Below are 23,366 nucleotides of genomic sequence, written 5' to 3'. Positions count from 1 at the left end.
TGTCCGTGTGGCTGTGAAGATATAAGATTTTAAAATTTAAGTAATTATTTTAGAGAGCGCTCAACTTTGACGTTTTTGTTACGATTTCATTACTGTTCTGCTCCTAATAATCATAGCGTGAATGTATACTTAAATATCTTATAGCCTTCCTCAATAAAACTGTTTTCTTTTTATTTGTCCTGAATTTCTTTGAGCTCTGCTCGTTGAAACAAACAAAGAAAAAAACGAATGTAGGTTCAGTTCTGATTTGGGATATTTTATTTGGCTATTTGATAAAAGAATTTGTTTGGTTGTTAGTTTAAAAATATTTCCTCCGTTTTTGGAGTCAAATTAAACGCATCATCACTATAAATTAAGTTTTGCCTTTTTTTTAAATGAAGAAAATGTAGAAAACGTTGTCTTTATTTAAACTTGGAAAGTGTATAATATGTGTTTGTATATTAGGAATTTATTCTAATTATAATATCATAATTTGAATCATTACGATGTCGCACTTTATCGGCCTATTGCGGTTACCACGAAGACTAACGCCCAAGATAAAATGTTTTCATTTGTTTGTAAACAATTTTGACCTTCCGAAGGTCATGTTTTGATACGAATCAACACTTCGTATTTTTTTCGAACTTTTTTCTTTGAATACTACGACTTCAATATCATTTTAATTCGCAATGCCTTGTTTTTCTATGGCTTTGACAAATAACGAAGTCTTACTAAAATTCGTTTTGATGTTTTACAATAAAATAAGACTGATCAATTACACGTCGGACTCGCGACCCTGCCGCCCAAAAAATGGCTTGAGAAAAGCAAATCGGGAGTGAAAAAATTGTAAACATAATAACAGTTGCTTAACTTTCGTGTATCTATTTCATGAATCGAAATAGCCAGCTATTTTTCACTAATTCGATTCATAAGATAGACACACCTGGTGACAGACGGACAAACAGCGGTGCCTCAGTAGTACTGTTCCGTTTTTACCCTTAGTGTACTGAAACCGAAAATCTTGATGATGTATTTTCTAGAAAAATATAGTTCATATTTATTACTTATCTACATCATTATATTATTATGTAGTTAACTTAAATATTATTCCATGGAGTTCGTAATAATTGACTCAAGACATTTATCAAGCGTGTCCCATTCCTACTAAATAGAAAATAATTGAAGAGGAAAAAAATGTGTGACTATTTTCATGAATCATACAAACCTGGGTATATTATCCATAGGTATACACACCGTAGAGTAGACATATTTTTTGACTTGTTTTGTGTTCAGACATGATAAAAACTTGTTATAAATTATCTCAAATTATATACCTACTTGTCCAAACGACCTTGTCAATTTTGAGTGCACAGTGCTGACAGAAAAAGGTTATGTATGTATCCGACAAAATATTACTGTAATAAACCACGGTTGTAAAAAAATAATTGGTGTGAATTTACATTACTAGTGAGCAGTTTTGCAAAACAAAAACATGGTTAAGAGTTAGTAACTTTTAAAACAATGTCTGGGTCGACTTAAATCCATTCGCGTAATTTTTTATTTGTTATTTCAATATTTTTCAATCATATGATTTTCTACGGTGAAGATGAAAATTATAATGTTTTCTTTTTGATTGCAGTATATCCTAGTTGCAAATCGGCAAGTTGCTGCTAATCTATCATCTTAAACCTGTCCCGGTTAAATTGATATACCAAGGCTTGGCATTTATACATCAAGGCATTCAATAGGGTTTTTAACTCAATCTAATAATATAAATCTAGTTAGCCTGTCAGACAGAATTCCAAAAAATATTGAAAAGCAAGGGTGAAAAGCATGTAAGCATTGTTAAAAACCTCACATGCTAGTTAAAATGAAAAATGATATTAAATAAATATCTTTAATTTTTTCTCACGAGATAAAAGAAAAATACGTTTCTAAGTATCCAATATTTTTTGTCAAATACCCTATTATGTTGTGTAGCTATTCTCAAAACATACACTGGTATGATACGGGAATAACAGATTATAAATAAAAATAATCTAATTAAATGAATACCCGCATAATACATGTTTGTATTTGTATAAAAAGGTGAATTTTGAGGTACCTATTCAGTCTTCTTTTCAAACTGAGTTTATTCATATTGATTTTCCTCTATAAGCAAAAAACATATGAACATGAGTCCAATAATAATTACTGTGAAATCTAAATGATAAAATAACAAGAAACAAAAACGAATCGGATCAAAATACTGTTTTAATAATATGCAGAGACAAAATCCAATTCAAATCATAATTTGGTATTTTTTATTGATATAGTTTTTGTTTGATACGTCGTTAAAGGTATTAAATTAATGATAGGTTAGTCTACTTTGCCAATCCCCCATGCTCGTTCTTAATGATAAGAGTGTGATGTATAAACATTCTAATATCACTGCCTGGCATACTTAGCTAATAAGTGTGCTAGACTGTGATATTATGTGATAATATAACACATATTTATTTATTTATTCACTTATATGGATCACCAACAAAGAATACACCTTACATGCTATACAAGAGAAAAAGAAGTTACAGGGTTTCATGCATAATAAGCCTTGTGAGCTTAAATAAAGAAAAAAACGTGGTAACACATACAAAAGATGACAATTAAAATAAAAATTGAATTAAAAACAAACATTAGAAATTAAAAAAATAATAATAATATATATATACTGTTGTTACATATAACATATAACACTATACAATTATGTATTGACCTAAAATTAGGAGGTAATTATTTTTAAAGATTTTTTTACAAAAGACTACCTCCCGCACTAAAGAGTTTAATCTTTGTGTCGCTTAGGGTTTTTAAAAACATTCAGGTTGTCACAAGTACTTAGAACAAACATTCGTGAATCACACAAATGCATATCAAAGCCGCGAAATGTCCCGCTCAGTGTGTTTGACGTGGTGGCCTTCACCGCTCAGTTTTTACGGTTTTACGTCTTAATAACTATCACCAGGAATTTAGCAACTAAAGTTTACGAAACAAATACAGTAATCAGAAGCCCCAGACCATGGTATCTACATCGCATTAGGAGAGATATCTTCAAATCTACGTGAATGACATTCTTCTTCGACAAGTGCCGTTAATGTGTCTTGTCAGTTCAATTGAATAGAGCGATTCGCCACTGTAAGCGGTTCCTGAATTTTTTTTTTTCCAAGTTCTGGTACAAATTCACTTGTTTCTAGCTTATTACATTGTTAATAACTTGATATTTTTGTCCACAGTGGCGGTTGCGCTGTCATTCTTCATTTGTTGGGCGCCGTTTCACGTGCAACGCCTACTCGCTATCTACGGAAAAAGTTTGGATCATCCCTCAGACACCTTCTACCTGGTAAACTTATATTTATCATTTACAAAGTTACATCTTGATCCAAAGTTTGCAAAAAAACATTACGGGAGTTTTAAAATGAGATTATTTTACCTTCATCCTAGTTTTTGTATTGAAATAGCTTGACTCGGCTTTTTTATTTCATTAAATTTGCGAGTCAACCGGTTATGTTAAGTAATCTTAACGTATTTGCCAAAATCACTGATAAATGCTAGTTAATTCTTAGTTGTTTTTTGTTGCAGCCGCTTGCAACATGTATATATTTTTTAAACTATAATTCGACAATCAACACTCAAAATTGCACGTTTCGCAACCAAGCCTGCAACTCTACAATTCATCAAAAACTGAGGAATAAAGAGTTATGTTTAAAGATGTGTAATTAAAACACTATTTCGAACTTTTGACTTCTTCTTAGGTTTTATGGCAGAATGTAAAACATTTTCTTTTTTATGGCCACAAACCTTGTATAAATATATTTTTCTTGGCAACAAAGACAACAATATCTTAGAATGTTATTTTAATACTTTAAGAGAGTGTTAGTGATATAATTTTAGTCTAGGAATAAAAAAATGAAATCACTAAATAGTTACGATCCAATTGATTTCACGGCTACCTGACAAAATATTTGATATTAATATTAAAATTCTTGTTTTTTCAACAGGTTTACATCGTGTTGACGTTTCTATCCGGAGTGCTATACTTTCTATCGACCGCCATTAACCCCTTTCTCTACAACATCATGTCAAATAAGTTCAGGAATGCTTTCAAGGTAAGGCTTTGATGTTTTATACGCAATTTATGAGTATACTTAACTTGTAAAACGGTAATCGACTCAGAAACGAATTTATGAGAGTGGTCCTATTTATAGATAAGTCCATATTACTAGATATAAGATTAGCATGGAAATATGCTAGAGAAAGTAGAGACTAAAACCATCAGTGAAAAACAACAAAATATATTTTTTGACCTATTTCCGAAAACTCTTTCGAGGGCGAAAGTTTTTCAAAAACTTTCACATGGTTTTTACAACGTCAGCTTTGTAATTTATACCCTCATAATATTTTGTTGCCCTTTTAAGCGATGGGGAGAGAAAAGGGTCTTAGATTACATCGTAAAGATCCAATCTATCGATACCGACCCTTCTACACTTCATTTTTATTTTGACAGAATGTTGAAAACCAGTTAAAAATATTCCGAAATACTTCATAGTTTTTGGCCGGCTGCGTAAATTTACAACTTTCGAAGCCTTTTATCTGTAGTTCACAAACAAAACAAACGCGAAACTATTTTTTATATTGAAGCACTGAAATTCCACAACGTTAATATCGGTTGAATTATTTCATTACATTACAAGACTTGGCTTAGCAATTTCAGTGGGCCGACGCCGACGCCGTTCAGACCCTTAGGTGTTCCAAATATATTGCGGTTGTGTCCGCATGTAAACAAATCGAGGGAATCTTTTTATTCCAATATTTTGATTTATGAAGCCGTTCACATCTCTTTAGAAGGCATTGTTGTAACATCTAACAATGGGTATAAACAATGCGGAAATCGAATATTTTACGCGTGAAAATACTAACAAACCTGTTTCAATAAACAAAAGTCTTAATATGTCGCATGTTTACTTAAAAAGTCTTGGGCTAACACTGTTTCCTAAAATTTTAAACGAAATCTAGCAACAACGCAGCTAACTCTTCTACGTACCTTACAAAGCTCATAATTGTCCTAATAAGCCAGCCAATGTCTTTTTAGACTGGGAGCTTTTACTGATATTCGTAGACTATTCAAATAACCTCAGCTGTTAGTTTACTCGGGTAACTTTATCGACCATTCCACTTCCTGCGCTCTACAACTACAGATAAGAAGCTTAGGAAATTAACTTTGTAAACAAAAGACTGCAGCCTGGCTTCAAAATTATCTAAAAAAAATCACAATACACTTAGTATGAAGGACTTTTTTGAAGTAAAAGCAGAAAAAGCACGTTTCTGTATCATGCAGTTTCATAGATAGTTGAAAAACAATCAATCAAAAAATTTTGAAAAAAGTTTTGATTCCATCGCGTGTTGCGGTTACACGCACTCTTTGTTTTGGAAGACCATAATTGAAATGCCATAATGTCGGATAGTTTTACACAAATTGTCGACTCTTTTGATATAAACTGTTATATTTTATTACTCCGTTCAAATCACTTAAGAGTGGTGTCAGCAAATGCATTATTCAATTCTATTATTGATATCGTAGGTATATTTTTACTACACAATAGGAAAATAATAGCGTCCAGTTGCTGTATACGGCTGAAATAATGCAATCGAAAATAACTTTCTTTAAATGGTCGACTTTAAGATAGTGTAAATTAAGTGATAACTAGTGAAATCGTTATTAAGTTTGCATTAAATAATGATAGTTCGTTAGCGAAGTTCGACATGGACGGTTAAAATCGATGACCCTCAAAATTAATCGAGTTATTTTTGGGAGACATCTATAGCCAAAATTTAATACGAACGCCCAATATATTAAATATTCTAAGCAAAGCGGTCTTCGGTTTAAGCTCTAAACTAAAATTACTCAACGTCAAAGTGTCACTTTGTCGGTTAGAAGACAAACTCACTTAGGGATATAGTTACGTAAATAGGAACAAACTGGAAATGTAACGAAGGTAACCCAAATCACAACTTTATTCAAAAATGTTTAATCATCATGTATTAAGATATTATTATGATATTGCCGTTTAAAAACCCTTTATATTTATCCTCATGTAAACAAAACTAATTCTGTTAATGTATCTGTCCCAAATTGATAGTAGAAATAGCACACGATTCGAAACACAGGCAAATAATTTGTGCTTGCATTAAGGAGTTTATGGTAACAGCACACTCTATGCTTATATAAAAACAGTTATACAGAATATCACTTATTTAGAAATCTACATTTACACACTTAAATTCCGAACACTTATCATTTTTTTATAGAGATTAATTCAGGTATCATATGGGTCGGCTTTTGAGACGTGAAGTAAAATTGATATATAGGCCTTTGGGCTTGTCCCTTATCCTCAAGTGGTGTATAATAGAGTGCTGGGCGACCGTTACACCTCGTCCCGCCTTCCCGACATCTACTCAATACGTTTTTATGGTTCAACTAACACTTACCTTATTTCTTCACTTAGTGTCCTAGTATTACCTTTTATCGATAACTTCACCTTTTTTGTCGGTTAGATGATATTGATAGTACTTTTTACGTCCAAAATATTTATGTTAAATATTTTAAATAAAGGTTAATACGAATAAGTATTGTTGAATCAAACAACAAGGGTTCAGTAAAGGATACTCAAAAACAATAATATTGCGCTACCTAGGTAGACTCGGTCCTCTGAATTAAAAAAAAAGGGCGTGAAATTTAGGATAAGCAAATGAGAACATAAACAAAGGCCTTCATCTATATTAAGAAAAAAAAATAACGATTTTTAGTCACAATCTTTGTTCACTTGCGGTTTGATGTGTTCTGATTCCATATTTGAAACTCCAGATTCTATCAGACATTTTCATTCACCATTTGGCAAAAGTTCATAATTTTTTTTCGTCGGCAAAGCATAAAACCTTCTTCAACCCACGTATTTGTAGTAAACACTACTTTAGTAATTTGAGCCTTACTTTACCGACTCAAAAAGGCAAGTGTATGCCAAAAAATAAGTGTAAAGATGTTTCAGTATGACGTAAACAATTTCTAACATGACGTCTACGTAATAGGTGCCTGCGTAAGAAAATATCACACGATTTTGAACCTGGCTTTAAAAAATAAGAAAAAACCTCGAAAGGACTACATTACCTAAATAGAACTCTAAATAAACAAACCCCCAACCAATTCATTTGTTTTTATTAGTTTCCCGAATTGTTTTTTTCCTCTTCCAAGTCACTTAACAACCGTAGGAAATTTGAATGTGAATTAACATTCTAACTTTTGAGAAAGTGGGACAGGCAAACAATATTATTATAATGAACTGTTCACTATCATTGGATATAAAGGACAATAAAATTGAGTGGTTTAGGCTAGGTTTTGCAAGGTTTTTTCTAGTAGGTATTAAAATACTGACAGTTGTGGTAAAAGATTTATTTTAAAACAATCTAGGCTTAATATTTTTTTGGACTGCCTAATTTCGTAGCGTTGATTTGACAACGTTTTTTCAACTCAACATAAATTGATAGATTCGAGTTTACTCTCATGAAAACCAACCTAGTTTTAAGCAACGAACGTATAAATTGGAAATAGACACGCATAATTGTGAATATTTCCATTACAGTTTTGTTGATTGATAGCATGGGCAATCAACGATCAGTCAAAAACAGATGCACGTTCACAAATATTTTCACAACCGGCCGTTGCCCTGAATACGTATGAATAGAAACTAAATGCTCAATTTATTTTTATTCGCATATGCGTGTATGAAGCGGATATTTGCAACTAATTAAAAAAAGATAAATAAAACCTCAAACAGGATTCAAAATAACTTTTATATGTATTTTATTACTTATGAATGTTGAATTTAGACAGCTCAATATTTTTAACCGCGTAAAATTAATTTTGTCAATTTCTAAGTAAGAAAATCTATAGATGTGTATGATTGTATGCGAATGATTCAGCAATAACTTTTAAAATGAAATAAATGATAAGTAAATTTTGTCATGTTCGATCCGTTTTTATATTTGACATTATGCATACCAAATGTATCATTATCTGGAGCTAATCGATAGTTTCGAATAATATTTTTTGTGTCATAAATTGATTCAATTGAAGTTTTTACAAATTCATTTTTTGTCGGTTTAAAGTCAGAGCATTATATTGAAATAGTTCGTCTATCAAGTTTTTTTATATAGCCAGTTTTAGATCCCACTGCTGGGCAAAGGCCTCCTTTCTCTTCCAGACGGCTCTATCATTTTCGATTTCTGGCCACTATAAAGTCTAAAAGTATTTAATAGCAGATCAAGATAAGTAAACAATTTCAAGTCTATCTAAAGTTAGTAGCACAAAACAATTGAATTCGTAAAGGGTTTTGAAATTATTGTATTCTATTTTGGTGTTCCTTTGTATCATTGTGTAAATTTCAGATATTAAACCTTCTTTAAGCGATCTAATATTAATTATATGAAGGAAAACGCTGTACAAATAGTTTGACCCATCGGTGCGCGGGGAGCTATGTGTGCGTGCGATTGAAATTGAATTGCGTTTTTTCTTGCATATTTTGGGGATTTTTATCAGTATTAGCAAGTACACATAGTTTATTTACAAGGTTTTTAACTCATAACCAGCCTTGTGGGCAAAGATGAGTTGAACTGACTATAAACACATCCTTTTGACCAAAACATCACGTTTTACTAAATCTATTATCCGTATAACATGATGTCATTTTCAAATGTTTCTAAAATTCCTTTGAAACTTATTGATTATGTTCATCTGTCAGTTTTTTTATCACGCTCTTTATAAAATTGATTACTTCTTTATTTGTTTGATTATCTTATTTGATTCAATATTTATTGGCTTCTATTATTAGACACGAATTTAAAGGAAGAATATTTTTAAATTACTTTGGAAGCCAGCTTTATGGTTAATTAAGTACCTACAATTCGAACCCAACTTTTCCTTTAAATAATAGAGCTTGTTATAAGCACAATCTGTGCAAGGATTTTAGTAAAAGATCTCTGATTGCGATAATACCCTTCATTGATTGGACTTCCTTCTGGTCCTTTTTTCCTTATGGTCATATGTATGTAATTTGTCACTAAAGAACATTACACGAAACATCTTTCTACTGGTCTTAAAGTCATCGACCTCTATCAATGCATACACGTGAATCATTTTATCTTTGAAACATATTAGTTTGTCTTCATAATTGAAATCTTTTCAAAGGTTTTCAATGCCACGTTTGAAGCACCTTTATTGGGTTCCATTTCAAAGAACTTTTCACAATATTCCAGTACTTATCGCACTTGAAAGCAAGTAATAAAGGCGTAGCAAATTTATTGCTTTTAATCGTATCGAATCACGACCGAAACGACATTTACGAAATGTGTGTTGAATGTTTAAATATCTTACTTATTTTGTTTACCAACGTCTTCTGTGTTATAAAGTCGCAGAGATTTAGTGTCACTGGGGCAAGTAATACTGGACTAGGGACAATAGTCGTAGAGGCAGCCGCAAACGACTCCTTTGGCGCCTTGGCGTCTAATTAATGTGGCACACACATAAAAGCTGCAGCCTTGATCAAGTGCTGCATTGTTCTCGAGTGATTTCTAGCCAATTCTGATACAATGTGTGACAGATAGCCTGTGTTTGGAACTACTCGTAAGTTCGAAACTCAAACTTCGTGCACCTTAGTGACAAATGACGTCACTTTATTGAACAGCTCTTTTGTGGTTTGCCGTAACTTGTGCATTGTAAGTTTAACCTTTAGATATTAGACTGTTTTACAATTCCTGTTTTACTTGAAAGCCCTTCTTAACGTATCGTATGTTTTCAAGGAGGCGTAACATAGAACTTCACTAATTTTAATTAATGATCTTCAAAGATGTTTTCAAGTTTTACAATGTAAATACTTGATTTAAATATATGAGAATCATCTATAGACTTAATGCTGATTTTATCAAAACTTTATCCTTATAATAAATCATTTAAAATAACCAATGGATATTTTTAATTAAAATAATGTTCACAATCAATACTTGAAGTGTAAAAACAATCAAATGTGTCGCCAAAATTATTCAGACAAATGACTCGAATGCTAATGACAGGTGACACTATGATTAAAGTTTGGGTGAATAACCACGACAAGTGTTTTTAAAGATTAATATGAATAAAATTAAAATATCGTTAGATCAAGTTTGATTACATACAAGAGACAGAGAGAGGATAATAATAATTACATACTTTGACTTGTTTGAATCACGGATAGTCAACTCAAAAAACTGGTTTGTCTCTACTTTATTTTGATTCGACTTTTGATTCGTCCTAAAACTTTACTATTGAACTAAACCAGTAGCGAGTAGCGATCCTGTTTCAACGTCCTAATTCTAGACAAGAATTTGCGTAAACGTGTATGTGATTTAATTTTTTTTGAAACCTATGAGAAAAAGCTATTAGAATTTTAAATATTCCTTCATGCAGGGGTCGTTTATTAAAAACAAAAAGTAAACAGATAGAACTCCATTCCATCAACAGGTCAATTGATTCAAGAGGTAAAGAAGCCATGTTCGGTCAAAGCTGTGACCTGTGACCTTTCTATCAGAATCGATGAAGCTGTAAAGTTTTCGCGTAAGGCAATACCTTCACCGAATTAGTGACGTAGGCTCGTAGGGATGGAACTTTAAAATTTAACTCGAACACACGTGTACGGTGCGGTATTTGAGGAGGTCTAAATAATTTATCGGGAGAAAGTATTTTAATGTAATTGTTAAGTAATGTAGGTACTGCCAAAAATGAAGTAATTACTGAATTACTCTGCATTTACCAACACCTGTATATTTTATTATTGGCATTTGCAGACATCCATGTCATGAACCTCCTTTAAACATATTTGATCTTATCAAAGTATTTTTCTATACAAATAAAATTAGTACCATAAAATCTGTTCTATATAAGCTTAATAAATAATGATCATTTGCATGCGTACATTTTCATACGGGTCATAAACCCACATGTAAATATGGCTGGCCACACGATTAACCGAAATCGGACTCAATATTCTGACGTTCTACTAATTTCAATATAATCTTGATGTATTAGTTTCTGTTAACTTCTCTGTGTTTGTTTATGTATCGAACCAATAACAAATGCGTTATTAATATCCATTATTAACAAGTTCGACGATAAGATGTTTTGTAAACAGGTAAGTAATGAGTAATTGTTGTTTTACAAATATGAATAATGAGTTTTGGTAAAAAGGAGGTCGTAATCTATATCTATACTCTATACTAAAATATAAAGCTGAAGAATTTGTTTGTTTGAACGGGCTAATCTTAGGAACTACTGGTCCAAATTGAAAAATTATTTTTGTGTTGAATAGACCATTCATCGAGGAAGGTTTTAGGCTATAAACTATCACGCTGCGACTAATAGGATATAAGATGCAATGGAAAATGTGAAAAAAATAGGGCAGGTATAAATCATAACTTATATCTTCTACCCACGGGGACGAAGTCGCGGGCAACAGCTAGTACTATAGATACCGATATCATTTTTTTTAAAGTAAAGCTTTATTTTAAAATTCGAATGTAATTTTTAAAATCCCATGATTATATTTGCAAGAAAATGCTTCGGTAAGGTAGCTATTTTAATTGACGTAAGACAAAGCTTAATGGGCTATTGTGTGCGTGTAAAAACTTCTATTCGGTGTTATATCAAATTAAGGGTAATTGCAAGACGTCATCATGTAGCTTAAACTGAATTCAGAAAAGCAATTAGTGTCTGTTAAGCGGCGTTAAGGTATATTTATGTTTAAGTTACACCTGTTAGTTAATAAAAAAGAAACTCAAATATTTTATCGGCAAGATCTTTGATAGCCGAAGCACGCAATACGCATAAAGTTTTTGTGATTAGCTTATAAAAACAATTCCAGTCCATGTGAATATCAAGCATTGAGGTATATCAACGGTAACATAAATATTATTAGCTTTTTTATGCTCTTTGTAACGGAACCGGATCTAAGTGATTAACTAAGAATGTTGCAAAATAGAATCATCATTGGCCTAGCCTTTTCCCAACTTTGTTGGGGTCGGCTACCAGTACAACCGGTTTCAGCTAAGTACCAGTGTTTTACAAGGAGCGACTGCCTATCTGACCTCCTCAACCCAGTTACCTGGGCAACACGATACCCCTTGGTTAGACTGGCTGTCAGACTTATTCAAGCTTCTGACTACCTGTAACGACTGTCAAAGATAATAATAAATTTATTTATTTTCTCTACAAATAACAGTAATTACGTAAATAATAACGATCGTAAATAAAAAAATGTAGGAATAACAGCCGGGATCCACAATTTAACGTGCCTTCCGAAACACGGATGAACTCGTTATGACAAAGATGGTCACCCATCCACGGATCAACCGCGTCAAGCATAGCTTAACCTGTGATCGAATCACTTACGCGCTCCTCAAAGCTCCTCCTTTGTTGCAAAATAGAATATTCTTCTCAAATTTTTAGAATTTGCAATTTAAATGACAGTCATACAAGTGGTTAGCAGAATTAAAATGTTAAAAGCAATGATAGTTGAATCAATTGATATTTACCAAAAATAAATGTATACCAAGTATTAAGCTTGCATAAAAATTTGGGCATTTCGTATGGCGTCACTTATAAGAAGACTTTTTACCAACCATTGTCATTACAGGCCACCACTATCATTCGTTTAAAAATCATTGACGCTTACGCCTTAGTATTTTTAACAATTTAGTACAATAAAACAAAAAGCCCGATACACTTATTACCTCTTTTTTAAATTAAGAACCCCATTGTCAATAGTCATTCCATTTTGTTTTGAAAATAGAACTATCGTATTTGTAAGAGCTCTTAGTTTATTATCAACATTATAATTATGGATATTTTTATATAAATTTGATTTATGAAATAACATTGCATAATTAATGTCGATTAATGGCTGTATAAATTTTAAATTAAAATGGACACCTCGCTTAATGAGTGAACTGACAAATCGCCAATGGTGATTATTGCTCATTCCTTCTCTATGTTACTACATATAAAAATCTGCATTGCCTGTAAATTTTACCCTGATATTTATGCCTGCGTTACATTATAAAATGAAATTGTTACAACGCTTACGAGATGATACGTTTACTTGTAACAGAACAACGATCGGCGCTCGTTGAAACGATCTAGAATATTCCCATTTTGCAAACCGAACATTATAAATATGTATAATACCTAATACAATTTAAAATGAATTGAATAAAATAGTTAGTTAATAGTTTTTAATCATATAGTTTAGTAAACTTTAGTATGATTAAAAATTAATTTATCTATATTGCGTTCCATTTACGAATTGCGCGCAATGGTAATCCATGTAAAGCCAATGTAGTGTGAGTTTGGCATGAGCTTTGAAAATAGAACAGCCAAAATGGGAATTAGAAAATAAAATTTATATATTGTTCTGTATTTTTTAATAATATTTATTCAATGAAGGTTGGAGGTTAACTCTGCCTTATATATAATATTCCAGTTAACTATTAGCTTTCTCTTTAATGGTTTTCAGTTCCCGTAAATGCCAACTATATTTCCTAAACACTGCATTCGTGGAATAGTAAATTTCATTGGCATTTTTCTTTTCCGCTCTGCCAATGAAAGCAAATGAAAACAAACCTTACTCGAAGTTCTCTGTTTTATTTACCAGATAGTTGGACCATAATTAGATACATTAACGTGCTAATTTTATATTAAAATACATTTTCTTAGAACTTTGCTACACACTTTTTATAATAACTATCGTGAGACTGATTCATTATTAAATGATGTAACGGTTTAATCCCCCGTATTTATCGGGGGTGCCCGACTAGATTCGGACTCAACCGAAGTCCTTAAACATGAGCTGACGCGTCGGGATTGTTTGGATTTGGGTTTGTTATACAATGTTGTTCAATATTTAAAACCTAGAGGAACAAACAACTACAGAATATGCTCTAGTGTATCATCAGCATTAAGCAAACATTTTTATAAAAGAAAGGCATTGTTCCCTATTCCATTACATTATACAGCTAAAGCTTAAATATACAGTTAGCACAATGCGTTATTAGGTATTTATATATACTTATTCGCTCGTGTATTTGCGAGGGACGATTTTGTTGCGTGGGAATGCGTTAAGCTGGAAACATTACTGAAATGGCTTTGAATAACGACAGTGACTGTTACTTAGTGTTACACATTTTAGTACAGCTGACGTATGACGTCACAGCTTAGTTGAAAGTATCTTTTGCTTTTGTTTGTCTACGTTTTAATGGCACTTAGATGGCTAGGAATGTCAGAACGTCTGTGCTTCGCGAAACTAGGATTAAAGTTCTTAATGCGGTCGTTTTAAAAAGGTCGTCTATAATTTTACCTGGCTTACGTCGGTCCGAGTGTCAAAAAGTTTTATCTGTAAATCTTCAAGGATAAAACTGATTTAATATTGAGTTTCATGCTGTCCTTACAACTATGAAGAGCAATTTACAGACGAACAGACTTTAAATTACTTTACATAGGTAAGGGTTGGTCTTGGATACGATTACGAATGTAAGTGAGATTGACTTAGTCCTAAAAAAAAAATCCCGATATATAGACCTGTGTAAAGTTATTTTTTTTATAATAAAACATAAATAAAAGTCCTATTTACACCTAAGTCATTCAATCAAAGTTTTTCTCCAGTTCTAGTTAAAACCGGGTTGTACATTAAAGTTACCTATTTTAAATTGGTTTACAACAATGTCCAGCTATAAATGATTGCTTCAAAATACTGATAACTTTATTTTAATTAATTAAATTATCGAAAATTAACGGATTTTTTACACTTTCCACACATAAATAAATACACAAATAAATTAGGTTTTAACTAGAATTGGAATCAAAACATTTCAATATTATTTAATTTGTACGTTGTACCGCAGAACCACAGCCTGTGGCATACCTAGCTGCTAATGATAGTCTATTAATTAGTTTAAATAAATGGCGTTCTCTTAATTAATTTACTAATGTGTTAACTTGAATTATTTATTGACATGTGTGTTTTGATGTTTAATCATGCGTTAAGTAACCAATTAGTACCATTAAGATGTTAATGTTTTTGATTTTGTGCGTGTCTTTCAATTTATGGCCTAAAATAGATGCGTGAATTTCACTTATCGCAAAAACAACCTGTTTTCTTTAAGGAAGTCAAATTTTAGCTATGTCCACCATGTAAAAATCGGTTCATTGGTATTGGCACTTTTAGTAGTCACCTTAGATGAGTTTGGATTAGTTTCGATTTAACTCACAACTATTTAAACCTTCAAAGTATTGTTAATTAATTACTACTGGTGTTTTTAAATTCATTTATCTTTTGATTTTTCTTCTCATCGTATTCTTGATGTACATTCTGGGGTTAGAATTTAGGCGGTTCGTATGCCTCCGAGATGCCTTCTTATTATGTGCCAGTTCCTTCTTTTTATTTTCAGCTTCAGCTTCCTTGTTTCCAGCAAGTGAAAATATAATTTTATTTCAAAAAGGACATGATGCGTACCGGGAGTCAATCCTACGAACTTTAACAGTTTAACACCACGCCATTAGGCTATTCCTGCTTACACAAGTGAATTTATTTTTTATTAAATATGGCCATTAAAAAGAATGGCTCTAGAAACTTCTTTGTAAGTGTACTATGTAACTGGATTCTTTCAGAGCGCTCCCGCATTTTTCTTCAGGTATTGAGTTTCAATGTTCCTCAATAAAGGAACTTGGTAACGAGCATAGCTCTTGAGGAACAGCTACCATACTTAATAGTCCTCGTCATTAAAAAATAGACCTTATGAAAATCTTTTATAGTCAAGATTATTACATAAATATTACAGCACCTTCTAAGGTTGGTCTCGGGATTGCATTATTCACCATCAATTTTGTATTTGCTGTGATAAATGAATCGATTTTTTCTAGCCTTCAGGAGGTATCTCACCTCATCTTATAGTGTTAGTAATATTATTGCAGCTGTGGAAGTGTGTGCCCTTCACGGTACAGAGTGGCCTCGCCGTCCCTAGCTATAGCCCGCCTCCATCCTCTGTTGGAAATAGGCCTCATTCGTAGCGATGACACTCGTAAGGCAGCGGGCAGGAATTGAAGTAGGAAAGCTGAAAATCGCGCTCAGTGGCGTTCTATGGTAAAAGTCTATTTCCACCATAACTGATCAATCTACAGATTCTTTTCTATTTTGAACCTTAAATACAAACAATAATTGTAACCTATGACACTGTAACACAAGCTTACATCGACACCACTCGTCCTTTTATAGGTTATCTTTACAAATCAATACCAAAATTAAACCGCGATAAAATCCGTAAAAGTAGTTTCATTTCAAATCAATACCTTTTATATCAATGCGTAATATCTTTTATATTAATACAAAACATATATGGATGTAATAAAAGCAGGCATTAAGATGACGCATAAAATTTATGTTGTCGTAAAGGTGTCCAAACATCGGGTGTTTTATCGAAAGCGTTAAAACAGCTGAGCTGTGTCGAGATTTCAAACGCAATACATTGATTTCTTGACACGATTGTGTACATTACTAAAATATTAATAGAGAAAAGCTTTTGTGTCCAAATATAGCGTGTTTGTGTAGTTAAATGGAACGCAATAATTCATTTTCAATCGGTCAGATTAGGTTTTGTGTTAAAACAATTGGTAATTATGTGTTTGCTTAGTTCACCTATTATGCTTTCTAATTAAATAAAATCAGTTAACTATAAACAACTTGGCACCAATTCAATCCTTAAGATTTAAATATCTCTTTCATTTCTAAGGCTGCATTTTCCAGTAAATTTCCTTTAAAAACTACCGCGTGAGGTTTATAGCAGCGACTGACTCACTTTTATGAAATTCATTCATTTATTCTAAGACGCAGGCACCCACAATGTAAAAGCACTATTTTTGATCACACGTGTTCAATATGAGCTCACACGCCACAGCGCTTCAGTTTGAAATAAGTAGATTATTCTTTGAGCGAAATTAATATGTTCTAAAAGGATTATAGGTAATATTCGTCACACTTCAATATATCCGATTAGACTTGAATTTAATATGCGTTTTTGTACAAATGCAATACATGAGGAAATGGAGTTTCTTAAATAACTATTTTTTTTATTAGCCCGTAGGGATCCCACTGCTGGGCAAGGGCCTCTCCCAAACATTTGGGATGAATTGCCATAATCGCCACTATAATTATGTTGTAATTATTATTTGTTAGCATTTTTTTTCTTAAAACACGCTGTCTACAAGGCTGTCTTTCTATTTTATGTAAATTTTTACTTATAATTCGATACTATGAAGAGCCATATGTAGGTATAAGCTATTGGTGAACTTTAACCAATAAATTATGAAAAGTATTGATGCAGAAATTAATTATGAGATTAGATGGTCATAAAGTAAGCTCCGCAATAAAATAACGCAAGCCTACGTGTTTTCATTAATTTAAATTGGGCTTAACAAATACTTTGATCCTAAAAAAATTTTTTTAACTAACATTTTATAATTTGTAAAAATAAACAAGCATGTTTTGTGTACCACTTCAGAGTTAATCCGTAGAGAAAATAAGATTATATTTATCCTAACTAATAATAAGTATCTTGAAATAATTCGTATCCAGGGAAATCAGTAATTTTCTTACTTCACTAAATATAATAAAGAAAATATGTAAGAAATTGGTTCTACGATAATAACATTTACTGGAAGCGTACATCAAACGTGTTTATCATTACTTCAATTAATTATATTAACTTCGTTAATTAGGGAACTCGAAGCTAACGTACTTTTATTTTATTTTTTAAATTAGAGTTCATTCTCATTCTTTCTTATGCTGATATGTTAATGATACTTTTTACTTGAATTTATATTTATTTTATCTGAGGCTGTGTTGTCCATATGTCTACATGTCCGTATGTCTGTCATCAGCTTGTATCTTGAACCGTGATAGCTAAATAGTTGAACGTTTCTTTGATAATGTATTTCTATTGAATATAATTATGAAAATGAACAATAAGGTTTAGCGAATCTTGCTATCTAGTACAATTGATGCGTGATTAATTTTTTTGCCAGTTCGTTTTTCTTTAGCATTTTTTTACGAAACCTTCGTCTACACGAGTCCGAATCGTACTTGAACAATTACCTTTTAAAAAGTCAAGAAACAAATGAAAAAAAACAACCTTCTTTTTTCAAAATCCGTCGTAATGACTATAACCATTGCTGGAAAGAACAAATTAAAAACAAATTAAAAGTAACAGTAACAGTATGAAGTAACACTATTACGTAATGAGTCTGATTCCGCAGTTGCCTTATCTTGATATAATTTCGTTCTGGATGCCGTAGTGGAAATGTACGAATGTAATTGAGAGACCAGCGGAGGTTTTAAGAAGGGTGCTAGTGTCATGAGCGGCGCGGGTCCTCTTATCCGTTACTTGACGTCTGAAGAGACCATTTGAAGTCATGGTCAGGTTTAGGGATGTGTTCTGAAAATAGTCGTACGGATAATATTTGGAATAAAACAACTTACTATAAGAATAACATGTTACTTCGTCACTGACAGGGATTTAACATGTGCCTGATAGCGATGAAGCGGAATTGAAGCATTCGCTTGCTAGATTCAGAATTAAAGAAAATGTTAACTTTCCTCCTCCACGGTAATTATGCTTATTTAATTAATAATGTATGCACTACACACAATAAACAACATTAAAAAAATAAGATATGCAAGAGCACTGTTTTTTTTTAAGAAATCTCTATTAGCAGACACGTTAAAGGATTCTTACCAATATTTAATAATCTCTGCTGCAATTATGCAGTTTATCAACTGTTTGCCCGCTCTATCTAAACGCTTAAACACACAACCTTCAAATTGAGGTTTAAAGGGTCTGCAGTGGCGCAGTGGTGGTCAAAGTGTTCATAAAGCAAGAGTATTTTATGCAAATGTTTGGAACCAAGTTTCGCCGCTCAATTAAGGAAAGGGGTAAACATTTGTAGAAACTTTGAATCTTTCGGGATGAGTGTCGAGGCGCCGAAAGCCCGAAAATTGCCAAACTTGATCTGATTTGTTTTGATTTCGATACCGGATTAGTAGGTCAGTGGTTCACGTAAATAAACAAATACACAGCGGATACGTACTTCCAATGTTTCGCTACGTATTTCGGTAATAAAAGTTTTTGAGTAATACAAACACATTACAACTTTTTTATCAGGATTTGTTAAAATAAAAGCGGTAGATAACACTTTGACGATTGTCTGGAAGTATGTGTGTATTTAATTATACAGCTTTACGTAAATAAATGTAACATACGAGACGATTATTATGTAATATTATAATTACACTCGTAACAACGGCACACTAAGAGCTGCTATCTCTAGAATATGGCAACTAGGACAAGACGCGTGGCAGCCCCGGATTTTAGAGTTAACAGGATATGTCAACATTTTTTTATTCGATTCGTCGGTTGATCGTGGCGTATAGTCGGGTTTACTACGATAAATTTGAGGAAAGCTTCATGCAAGACCTAGGCATCCTGCCCCGGGTCGTCTTAAAACCGGAGCTTATAGCGATCTCACCAAACAATCGCTGTCATTCACGTCTTCGGTGGACAAACGCCCTTCACTTTGAGTAACAACTTACAATGAGGTTATGAAAACACGTGTATGGGTATTATGTAACTAGGCAACCGATTCAAACCTTTTAATTCTTTATCTTTTGGATTGAAACGTTTCATTGCAAATATTTTATTCGCATACCTTTGGAATCACGTAAAGCATAACAAGATGGAAGTGTCTGTATTGCCATAGTACTGGAGCCACTGTAACCATACATGCTTATTTTATGTCTGCCCTCTAACTACGCGAAATGTCGACAATCAAAAGCGTTGAAAGAAAATGCTCAAATGTACGAAAATTATAATTGTAAGCCATGTAGCTCATAATACTTTCCATACCTACATATAAACGTTTTCTTTAACGGAAACTTTAATAGTGTATTACGGGGTACGAGGGCTGATTGTCATCGTCCTTCGCCATCTATCAAATAGGTAGAATATGCAATGACGTCGAGGAGATTTTAATCCATCAAATTTGTGTATGGCAAGGTTGGCTGTTATATTCTCATACTTTTGCGAAAGTTACCTAATAAGCACTACCCTCAATGTTCCTTGTTTCACATGGTAAATGTAGATTCCGATTTTAGATAATTTGCTTTACTTACATAATATTTCTACGATCCAATTGCGTTATTATCCGATTTGTTTGTAACGGAAAGGTAGTTTAAGATAAGTTGTAATAACAATTAACATAGAAAGATAATATTTTATGGCATGTAATAAATATTGCCAAAGTCACCTGACCTGGGTCACTTTAATTAAATGATAGCTTTAATTTAGATAAGCCTATTTTCACTATTTGTTGGCGAATGAAGTAAGATTAAAACAGAATTATAATAATGGACACGATATTGATTAATTACACAGGTTTTGAATAATTCATGTGTATAAATATTAATTATTTATTCCGAAAATCAATAATGATAAGTCGAGTTACATTCTAAACGTTTTATTTAAAGTTTTTTTTCGCTCTTTTTTGATTAAGGGCTTAAATAATCAACAAACCTTTTTTTCTTGTTAAAAGTCTTTTTTAATTAATAGAATAGAAACAATTACAAGTAAAATATAAAACTATAATTTTACATTATTCATAAGATTTTAAAATATGAGTAATATTTTATATTATTAAATTACCGTAGCGGTTTACTCACGCATATAAAGAATTAAATACAAATTGATCCTCATATATATACTTTAAAAATAATATTTTATATTTATTGCTATAAAACACTATCAAGTCCATAAACTGTATTAAAAAAAGTCTCAAAGTGGATGTCTTTATCTCTGTCATTGACAAATGTCCACAAGTTAATAATGGTCATTTATAACTATTGACTTATCTGATGTGGCTTTATAAATATTAGAATGTCTAGATAAACACTTTATTTTTTATTATATATTCATTTATTTTAATTTAAGTGAATATTATAATATAAATACGTCAAACCTAAATGACAATTATGCAACCTGGCTATGCAATCGGCTATTTTTAATATTACATAATAAAATTAAGTGGGATAAAATATTTAATTCACTAGTGTCTAGAATTTGTCACAGATTTTTTAGCTTAATATAAATGACACTCATAAAAAACGCGGCTCTTTATTAGATGACAACTTTTTAAAATCAATTTTGCATGTTCCTGCGATTGCAACAAAGTCACAAACTTTAGAAAAAAATACCTCTTTAATGGTAATGATAACAATTTATCAATAAAAATTGTACTGAAATGTTATGTTTAAAATTGAAATTATAATAATTGTCTTTAAAATAACCTGGGTTGTTAGCCTGAAATATCAGGAACAGCTGAAATGTCAGATAGTAACTCGACTAATTTTACATAAGGTACTGATTGAAATATATTTTACAGATGACATTAGCTACATGGTGCGGCCGCGGCGGGCCACGCATGGGGCGCACATACAGCGCCCTCCTCGCGTCGCAGCGGTTGCGCGCCGGCGCGGGCGCAAGCGAGCGGGCTCGGGGCACGCGGCGACTGCGCCGGCTGTCCACCGCCACCACACAGCTTTACGATGCGCCCCCACGAGCGCAGGTGAGGTCAGGCCCACAATCGAATACTAAATGGGAACAATGGGCTACGGTAACTAATGCTTTATCAATTGTACTAGCTTGCTCTAACATTTAATACTATTCATGTATCAGTTTTAGATCAGTCATGAGTTGAGTGTTTATTGCCCCTGGAGAGTCTAAACTTAAACTAAACTGAGGAAGATTTGCATTACAATTTGTAATTTTGCAATCCAAAACCATTTATCGTATTACAAAGCAAAGCTTATAGAAGTTAAGTAAGCGCTTAATATTATAAGGGCTGATCCTCTCAAACGATGACTGTGATTGGTTGAAAAAAAGACTAACAATCGACCACGGTACTGATATGAAGTTTGAGAAAATTTTATCAGTTGTATGGTTTTGTATCACCTTTTAATCAACCGAATATTAGATTCGCATTCAGGTTCCAATAAAAATGCTATCTCAGGATGAATCTATTCAGGCTATTTTCTGGGAATATGTGCTTTAGTTCTTCTTACTTTTTTCTATCTGTTGTTCATGTGTTATTTGTCTGTCTGTGTTTGCTGAGAGATTCAATACAATTGGTGAAATGTTCAGAATGTTCTTATGTGGGTTAAGGCTGTTTTTAATTTTAATTGGTATGTCTATCTAAAGGGACAAATAAAAAAAATAAATAACAACAAATATTGACTCAAAACATAAAACAAATTACCGACTGGAAATCGTATGGTTCTCGGAAAGTCCAAACAAATCTTTGGTCGCCAAAATGTTTACTTTAACTTGCATAAAGTAATATAAGTCCACGGTTAATCCGAAGACGTTAAATTGGCAACCATCTTATAACCCCTAGACTTAATTACTTTTCGAGAGTTTATGTAAACAGTCACGTTATTCAGTTAATCGATTATCGCCTTTCTATAAAAGTTTGTTCTTCAAAATGATTGTGAAACTATTATATATAAAAAGGCTCTCGTGTCTATACCAGATATTAGGGCTGCTAGGCTAGGTATAGTTGTGGGTAGGTATGCGACTTTATAAGGGGTGTTTTCTTTACTCGAATCCTTCGAGAAAGAGTCCAAATGACTAGGCCAGTCAGTCGCGCAGTTCATGTGGGTACCTACGAGCGATCCGAAGACCGATACATTCCCACGTCGCGCTCTCAACAAGGGTTGAAGTCAATATAGTTTTAAACCGGAATTGCCGGCATTTCTGAATTTCATATTTTTAAAAAGACATCTATCAGATTATCTAAGAAAATACTATCTTTGCCGGATTCTTTAGTAGTTTATTTTAAACTCTCGAAGAATAAACTACTTATCGTAAATACAAGAATAGCTCTCTATACAGTCTAGGCTAGACTTGGCTAGTCTCCGATCAGATAAGCGGAATTGAAAGTAGCCAGGTGGAAAATAATAATAGATACATTTTCAAATTAATTTGCATTAATGGATACTTAGCTAAACGGTATTACAAAAGTCATTTCCTTCACCATCCGTGCAGTTTATGATGCATACTAAGAATCTCATTGCTTCTTAAGCTGTGTACGACCGGGGGACATAAAGCAAGCGGAGTTTAGTTGTCATAATATTTGAAATAGAATTGGCAACAAGTCTTTCCCTTTATTGTTTGTT

General features: G+C 32.6%; 1 protein-coding gene across 2 annotated transcripts in view; it reads left to right on the top strand.

Annotated features, from left to right (window-relative positions):
• Positions 1–23,366, top strand: part of LOC113497478 (pyrokinin-1 receptor-like) — a 40,805-nt gene that overhangs the window by 8,842 nt on the left and 8,597 nt on the right. The window contains exons 2-4 of one of the 2 annotated variants that reach the window (XM_026877041.1): positions 3,249–3,355; positions 4,014–4,121; positions 21,575–21,757. In XM_026877041.1, coding sequence (XP_026732842.1) covers positions 3,249–3,355; positions 4,014–4,121; positions 21,575–21,757 — 398 coding nt within the window. Of the gene's footprint in view, positions 1–3,248; positions 3,356–4,013; positions 4,122–21,574; positions 21,763–23,366 lie in introns of both variants that reach the window. The other variant, XM_026877042.1, reaches the window with a different exon arrangement.

The sequence above is a fragment of the Trichoplusia ni genome, chromosome 9 (genome assembly GCF_003590095.1).
Source record: "Trichoplusia ni isolate ovarian cell line Hi5 chromosome 9, tn1, whole genome shotgun sequence".
NCBI lineage: Eukaryota > Metazoa > Arthropoda > Insecta > Lepidoptera > Noctuidae > Trichoplusia > Trichoplusia ni.
The sequence above is the reverse complement of the archived record's forward strand: the minus strand, read 5'-3'. Positions and strand labels throughout refer to the sequence as shown.